This window comes from Saccostrea echinata, unplaced genomic scaffold (genome assembly GCF_033153115.1).
Source record: "Saccostrea echinata isolate AGI-Se365-2 ecotype Australia unplaced genomic scaffold, CSIRO_AGI_Sech_v1 ptg000006l, whole genome shotgun sequence".
NCBI lineage: Eukaryota > Metazoa > Mollusca > Bivalvia > Ostreida > Ostreidae > Saccostrea > Saccostrea echinata.
The window spans coordinates 1,894,848-1,903,735 of NW_026889755.1; the positions used below are offsets into that span (position 1 = coordinate 1,894,848).

At 32.3% G+C, this 8,888-nt stretch overlaps 1 protein-coding gene across 1 annotated transcript; it reads left to right on the forward strand.

Moving 5' to 3' along the window:
- Positions 1 to 223: 223 nt before the first annotated feature.
- LOC133180144 (multiple epidermal growth factor-like domains protein 10) lies at positions 224 to 6,443 on the forward strand. Its single transcript, XM_061314717.1, has 10 exons — positions 224 to 239; positions 448 to 687; positions 3,262 to 3,396; positions 3,488 to 3,628; positions 4,610 to 4,750; positions 4,839 to 4,979; positions 5,108 to 5,239; positions 5,570 to 5,707; positions 5,861 to 5,966; positions 6,200 to 6,443. Exons 1-10 carry the CDS (start codon positions 224 to 226, stop codon positions 6,441 to 6,443), a joined length of 1,434 nt encoding a protein of 477 aa, XP_061170701.1.
- The last annotated feature ends 2,445 nt before the right edge of the window (positions 6,444 to 8,888 follow it).

Below are 8,888 nucleotides of genomic sequence, written 5' to 3' on the forward strand. Positions count from 1 at the left end.
AAAGGGCCAAGGGACTAAGATGAGTTTTTTGGTACATGAAACTCTTGTCTAAAGTTTGATAAAAACGTTTTTTCCTTATAATTTTAGCTGTATTATTTGGTATGAAAAATCTTATAATGGTGATTGAGGCTTTTATTTTTTTGTCTAAGATGAGTAAAATAAATTAAGTGTGGAAAAAATCGTTTGGATAAAATTCATATCAACCCGCCTTCTTTTCAGCAAAATGTTAAAATCTGAAGGTAATTATTTACTGCTTCTTTCTTCGATGCAGGGATATGCATCCATTACTATTCTTTCTTTTTTTCAGTCTCATCTTTAATTACTTGTCAATCAAATAGTTTGTCACCCTTGAATAAAGTTTCCATCGTTTCCCAAGAAATCAAGCATTCAAAACTTCATGTACTGAACCAAGCTGGGGTTTAATGACAATATATTTCTCCTTTGTAGAGAACAGACAAAAAGGCCGATTTGCAGGATTTTCTCTCTATCTCTCTAATACTTCCAACAAAGAAGATGGACAGCTGTGTTACAAAGACGGGCCACAGTTACCTCCCTTAGAATTCATGACAATCTGTACTGGACACGCGTCTCGTGTCATATTTTACAACGAACGTTTGGATGGGATGGTTTATCCCGAAGGATATAAATTACTAATTGGAACGGAATTATGTGAAGTAATAGTTAAAGGTTAGTTTTCTTATATGTAGGTGCAACATTTTTAGTTTTACCTGTTCTGGTTGAAAACAGAAAAAAAACTTATGGTATAATATGATGCCCATCTGTCTGTCATACTGTAGATACAATATGTACAGTACCGACCAGACCCAACCTGACACCCAAGCAGTCCCAGAAAGCAGTCCCCGGGACTGCTTTGGGACTGCTCTGGGACCGCTCTGGGACTGCTCTGGGACTGTTGTGGGACTGCTGTGGGACTGCTCTAGAAAGCAAACCCAGCAGTCCCTGGGACTGCTTTGTTCACCCATGCGTGAAAATGATTCTGAGTGACAAGAAATCCCCGCCCCTTGTGTATTCTGAATTTGCAGGTTTCATTTTGTACAGTAGTTTTTGTTTACTTTCAGCAGAGAAGTTGTAAAAGAAAATTAATCAACAAGAATTTTCCAAAAAAATTAACAAATACTGTTACATGTAGCTATTGAAAGATACATGTGTATACATGTACTCGTACGTAAACCGCCGATTTCGCACCATTGCAATGTAAAATTAATTAGAAAAATAAATTAAATGTTGGTAATAATAAAAGCTGTTTTGCCAGTTTAAAAAAACAGAAGTCAGAAAATGATTTTTTTTTTTTAATCCGTGTATTTAACGTAAATGCAGGTGTTTGAAACTAAATGATTTATATATTAATTAATAAAAGCTGTTAAGTTTACATTCTTCTATGTCCCAAAGGAGGACACAATCACGGCATTAAAGTTTTAGAAAATTTTCAAAGCTATATATATGCTGCACTGGAAAGTGATTATTTTTAGACTGTAAAGGGAGCTATCACGGAAAAAAAAATCAATGCCTTTTTTTTACCGCTTCAAAATAAAACTTAATAATTAATTCAAATAAGGACAATCTTTTTCTATGAAATAATCTCCCGTCATATAAACAACGTGAGCAATTACTTGTTGATTTTTTCCCGGATCCAGGATTTATTTTTAACTTCTAACAAAGTTTTAATAAATATACAAAATTATATTTTAAAATAAAAATTGTTGAAAATATCGAAATCTGTGTTTTATTTCTTATTTCATTTTGTGTACGTTTGAGGAAAACAAAATACACGTAACAATTAACTGCATAGTCTGGCCGATTAAAAGCTGTACATGGTGTATAATATGTGTTAACACTAAGTTTTCAATCGCCTTTGGGCATGAATAGCAGACAGTTCACGCGTTATTTGGGTATCAGTGTTACACATAACTGACCATACTGGTCAACAATGACATTTACATGTATTTCGTTCTTCAAACTGCAAACCTCTTGTTTTAGTAAACATGGTATAAATGTATTAGGATTATTTAATTTCTTAAATATCTGAGATGTAGTCACTTGCCTGAATTACATGTACATGCACACTGATGTACGGGCCTAGGAAGTATTTTAGTGAAATTGTTTTACGTTGCGAGAAGATTCTTACAAAAATTATATCGACAGGTCAATGAAAATGATAGCCAGAATATTTTAGTAAGCAAAATTTGATAAAGAATTAACTGTCATCAAATTCATGTTACACATGTATTTTTCAGAAGCTTCAACGTCAATGAAAAACATAATACGGAGTAATATGGGAATCGGCCTTACTCTATAATTGTAGGATGTCCATGTATTTCAAAGTCATTGAATTCTAGGCTAAAAATAAGCCATTCATTTTATTAAGCACATGATTAATTTTCTAGAAAAAAAATATACGCAGTAACCATTGTAAATAAATAAAATTTAATAAACAATGGTCTATTTTGGTTTCAAATTAATATACTACAGATATAATTACAGTTTGAGCGTGAAAGTCTCTTTTTTATATATATAATTACATATGTATGTTTTTCTTATATATACTGCAGTTAATTATTCAGAAATCATTGTCACATAAGAATTGTAAATATGCTGTACATGAAAAATGTCTAACACTTTTTTCTCCTAAAAAAGAAGTGCATCATTAAATTTCAACTGCCTTTATATTACTGACATTGTTTGTTGATACACTGTGTAATCTCAGTTATGACTAAGCTCCGCCCATTAAATTATTAACCCCTTCTACTGGGACTGCTGGGACTGCTTTCTGGGACCGCTTGGACTGCTATCTGTCAATGTTGGGTCTGGTTGGTACTGTAATCTTTTAATAAAGACGCTTTAGCATGCAAGTAAGGTACAAGACACATTGTTATCTTTATCAGTATTCAAATTCATTGCTCAAATTGAATATTCTATTATTACATTATTTCTGTTTGTTGGCTTACAATATCCAGAATATAACATATTGGTACCAATATACCTTCACAAGAGTTCTAAAAAAATCTATGAGGAAACCTTGTCCATATCCAACCAATGACTGAAAATGTGATTTATTGTCAACAAAATTATTCTTCCTTTACAAGTAATATCACAATTGGTTTTCCCAGTGATACGAGTTTGTGTTAAACTAAGTTTTTAACTTTTTTATTATAATTATCATGAGCATATTTGCATTTTTTTAGTAGAAGGCTTATTATATTTAAAAATATGTAGGTGTTTTAGTATTGAAATATCTTTCAGGTTGTTCAAGGGGGACTTATGGTAAATTGTGCAACATGCATTGTTCTAAACATTGTCAAGAGAACAGTTGTGATATTGTAGATGGAACATGTCTGGGATGTATGCCTGGATGGAGCGGAAAGTTCTGCCAAACGTGTAAGAACTCGACTTTTTTTTTTTTTTTTTGCTGTAGTTGAAGACTTTTTAATACACTGGTCCTCTAATCGTAAAACATTTTTTTAAATAGCGTGTGAAGCTGGAACTTATGGTCCAGAGTGCAAATATCGGTGTTCCGGTCATTGCCATGATAGTCGTACCTGCAATTCTATGTCAGGAATCTGTGATGAAGGTTGTGCTTCCGGATGGACACAGCCAATGTGTAATGAATGTAAGTTTTTCTAGGTTGTACCTATCGTCAGAATTAACTCATTAGGTAGCTATGTATAAACTTTTTACATCAGTATGATGGTGGACAAAAACACCTATTACTCAAAAATATTGCTTTTATTGCTGTTATAGAATAAAATACCATGATCTGATTTTTTTAAACTAAAGGTTAGGAATTTATTGTATGTTTATCTTCAATTCCCTTTCTAACATCCCCTTTTTTGCTCTTTTGTGAACTGCATTTGCCCCAGTAATCATTAATCACCGTTCGCTACACTCAGGATGCGTTCAGGTTTCTCTCTGCGCATGTGCGTGAATGAATTTAAGTTGACAAAAACTATTCATCTAGAGTATGATGTGTATTGGGATTATTTTAAGCTCATCTTGACGAAGTCAAGATTAGGTAAAGCTATATCCCAGGTGTTGGCGTTCTTGTTGAATTTTGAATTTTTAAATAGATTTTTATTCTCAATTAACTGTAAGTCCTATTCTTGACCAAACTTGCATGGTCCATGCTTTATGTGATGGACATTACACTGCCAAACTTGCTGCTTCGGATGCAGGATACCTACATTTTCCAAAGACTAAACAGGTTAATGCTTTTTGAGAAGTTCATACTAAAGTTACTGGACGCTCTACCTTGATGAAACTTGCTAGTATGATGCATCTAGGAATGCATACATCTGGACTGGCCTCCGATGCTGGAACTGACCTTCATATTGGATGAGTGATGGGTTTCTTTCTGGTGCAGGTTAATCTATTCTCCAATCAAGTATAAGCCATATGGTGGTCAAACTTGTATTGAACTTCCAGAAAATTTGTTTGGTGTGAGAAAATGCCTTACATTTTTTAATATAAACAATATTGGTCGGGGTAAGCTGTATAATTGTTGATTACCTATGTTTAAAGTTGAGAGTGTTCTTGTTTTGTTTAAATGTTTATTGAGTTTTTAACATTTGATCTTGTAAACTTCAACTTAAAGCCTGCAGTAATGGACGTTATGGCCCAAACTGTGCTTTCAACTGCAGTGGACATTGTTTAAATGGCAAAACGTGTAACAAGGAAACAGGTCATTGCGACTCAGGATGTACACCCGGATACACCGAAGATTTTTGCGATAAAAGTATGCTTCTATTTTCAAATTATTTTCTTTAGATAAAAAATTCTGAAAGTGTCCATTGACAGCCTATTCGCTTTACTCCTCCTTATAGCATGTATCCATGGCTGGTTTGGTGAAGGATGTAAACAGCGTTGTAGTGAACACTGTGGTAATAAAATCAACTGTAACCATGTGGATGGGGTTTGTCGTAATGGTTGCAGAAATGGTTACTTTGGAGAATTTTGCAACAAATGTAATGCATATAGGGGTATTTTTATTTTAATCGCAATTATGTTTTATGCCACCAGTTTCATCATTGTTCCCTTTAGAGTACCTCTTTTAAAATCAATATTTTTTGATAAATGATCTTTTGTTTGGTAGCTTGTGCACTTGGTTACTTTGGTGAAAACTGCTCTAATATCTGCTCTCAAAACTGCAATGAGATATGTCGACATACTGACGGGTCATGCATGTGCAAAGCTGGTTGGATGGGATCTCCATTGTGCGGCAAAGGTGAAGGAAGTACATGTACATATTTTACATCGACTCGCTTGAGTGTAAATTTAGTTGAATTACAGACACTTATCAATATCTAAATATTCGAAAATCACTTGCTTCCTACAGTGCCTAGAAAAACATGAAAGTGGAAGTTTCGTCTTTTTCATATTTGATATCAAATATAGTAAGTCAGGTTTTAGTTGTAGAAATATTTTAATTCATAAGAAGCTTCAAAAACCTAAAACGATAATGATTGAATGTTGTTAAAAAAATATATGAACAGGTACTGTTTTCATGTTGTATTATGTTCCATTGAGATATAGGAAACCAATGTTATTTCTTCAGAATGTCCCAAGAAAACCTTTGGTGCCAATTGTATTCATTCCTGTAGTACCAATTGTGCTAATGATACTTGTGATAGATTTAATGGAAGTTGTACAGAAGGATGCAAAGAACCATATTATGGAGAAATTTGTAATCAAAGTCAGTCAAAAATACTGCATCTTTTATTTTAAAAAAAGTTTCAAACTAAGGAAAATAATCTTCTTAACTTCAATATTAGAAGATGTCCGTATGATAATATAATTAAGACTTTGTACAATTATCTTATTTTGAGACATTGATTTTTTTTTCAAGGAGAGAGTACTTATCTTCATTCTGAGAAACCACTTATCATCGGCGCAGTTTTCGGTGCTTGTGCCTTCGTTGCTATGCTTATTGTATTAGTCGTTTTATTAAGACGGTACATGTACTTACATTTTCTATGATTTTCTTTGGTATATTTGAATTGGTTCTCTCGATTTTAAAGATAATAGTGAGTTCCTGTGGTTTATTTTAACCTAGGAGTTAATGTTTCTTTTTTATCGCAGCAATAGATAAAAAATAATTTTAGGTACAATTATTGCATCATTAGGCTATTTTTTTTTCTACGAAACTTCACAATTACATAGTAAATTTTCATTTTTAATATCTAAGGAAAGGAATTTTAAGAAGCTGGATAGAAAGGAGAAGACACTCACAGACATATGTTACCAGCATGGATGATTCTGCAGCACAGAGATATGACTCACATAATTACAAAGGTTTACATGGCTTCAAAGACAAAGGAAACTACGTTACATTCGAATCAACATCAAAAGATTATGCTAATGTATACCAAGATTTGCATATACCCAAAGATAAGGGAAACTACGTTAACATGGAACTCGAATCAACTTAAAAGAAAAGGCTCTTCTGACATAGCTGCAGGAATGTAGCTCTCTAATTGAGAAAAAATATCGGACAGAAGAACCACTTTTTGGGAAAAAAATGAAGAAAATAAGATTAATATATAGATTATTAAAAGTAACAATGGAACATTGAACAATTGTAATGCAACCACACGATTCTGATACTTCAAGTCTTATCAGCGTTGTGTACAATTTTACATATCGTCAGTATTCTTTAAATTCAACATTTCGCAAGTTCTAAAGTCGATACAATAATCTTGTTAGCAAATAGAAACTTACGTTAACTCGAATGCTGACTGACGTTTTTCGTATTAATTGTTTATACCTTTTATAAAACACTGAATTATCTACGGATTTTCCGTTTCTCCAGTCATGACAATGATACCACCCCTTGTACATGTATTTTGAGAGTGCCGTGTTTTCTCTGCTCCAAATGAGTTTCGTTTTGAAGGACTTTAAGCTTCATCACTGAACTTTATCTCCATATTTTATACTGCATTAAACGTAGGCTCTCAACGAGACAAAGGCCCATGAGAAAAATTGTCCGCTTATATATATATATATATATATATATATATATATATATATATATATATATATATATATATATATATATATAGTTTTGTGCCATGCGGATTGTGGGATATTTTGTGTCTTTTTCACTCACGTTGTGGGTATCATGGATGGTTTATGGGTCATTATATATTGACCCACAAACCATGTGCCTAAAAATTTGTTTATGACAATAATATAGTTACTATTTTCATTTTTTACAAAAAAAAATTTTTTGACCCATAATTACACACTCAAAAAATCACCCACAATGCAATTATATATATATGAAATCTTACCACTCTGTGGATTGGCAGAATTTCGCGCGTGACCCACAATTTTTTATATACTTCCCCATGAGTATTGGAGGGATTATGGGAAGCAGCTAGATTTTATAGCCTAATTGCAGTGAATCATTATAAGATTGTAACGCATTATTTATTTACATGTATGTCATGCCATGCCATGCATGAGCTTTTGCTTTAAATGTAATACATTGTATAAATCTAGAAAAAAATAAGGTTAAATAATTTTATAAGTTTTAATCGTACTATAGTTGTGTTCTTCCTAAAGTCTTTATAATTATTCAGATATAAAAGAAAGCTTCAAGTATATCATTTTATAAGATATAATGACTTTAAAATGTTACTATAAAGAAGGCGCGTTACCCTGATGTGAACCGTGAAGTTTAAGTAATAAAGGAATATGTCACTATGAAGTCGCAGAAAATCATTCACAACTCAAGGATTATTTAGAAAAAAAATATTACGCGTTAAGATTTTAGGGAAGTGTAATCAAATCAACAGTGATTTTAATATTTTATAGATAGACAAGTACAACTGTACATATCCCACGATGTTCTTTATATCAATATATTGACCCGGAATGATGTATAGTTGCCTGTAATTTGATCCCGCAATATTCTATATCTATATATATGTACATATAAATGACCCATAATTATCCGAAACATGCATTACATGTACATGTAGAACATTGATATAGATATATAGATATATTTATGGAATATATGTGTTTATAATATTAACACATTTATGTGAGAGAAAGAGATAAAAGATTTGGGAACAAAAAAAATTACGTCTAAAACGTATTGAATAAAACAAGTAATTCAAAATAGGACAATCACTAACCATTTTACTCGCTAAATAGTCTCGAGTATTTGCTTTAATCCTCCCACGGGATGAACCTCTGCCATTCAGTCGATTGAATGGTCCCTGAAGGTTTGAAAAGGTGACTACTTCGCTGTTTATAAAGCGTAAACTGCCTAAACCCAGTATATATCCAACAATGTTCTTTCACTTTTTTGGATATATACGTATATCTATATACTTATATACTATCCCACAACAATATACTCGTACTGTACATTGATCCCGCAACATTATATATATACAAATTAATGACCCACAATTATATCATACATACATTGTACCTAAATATTGAATTATATAAACTAGCTAATTAAAAATAGATCAATTAATGACATAAAATGTCTCTAAAATTTATCTTAAAATAAAAGGGTGGGTCATGATGTTGGATTAAGAAATATATACGCATGTTGATCTGCCACTTACAAGTCTTCAGCATCTGACCAGATATTTGTTTTGTAAGACATAAACACAGCGGTTCTTAATCAATGGAAAGTTTTGCACCAAGAAACTTCTCGCACTCGATCATTTTGCTTAGTAACTTATATTATAGAGATACATTGCTTCCAGTCAAAAAGGCTTTGTTTCGGGATAGTGTATTTTGTGTATTGAGTGTTTAAATTCACTAATTATATTAAAAATCGGAAATCACTGAAATCCACAGTTTTTTTTAAAATCATATTTCAATGTACATAAAAAACAAGGGATGACACT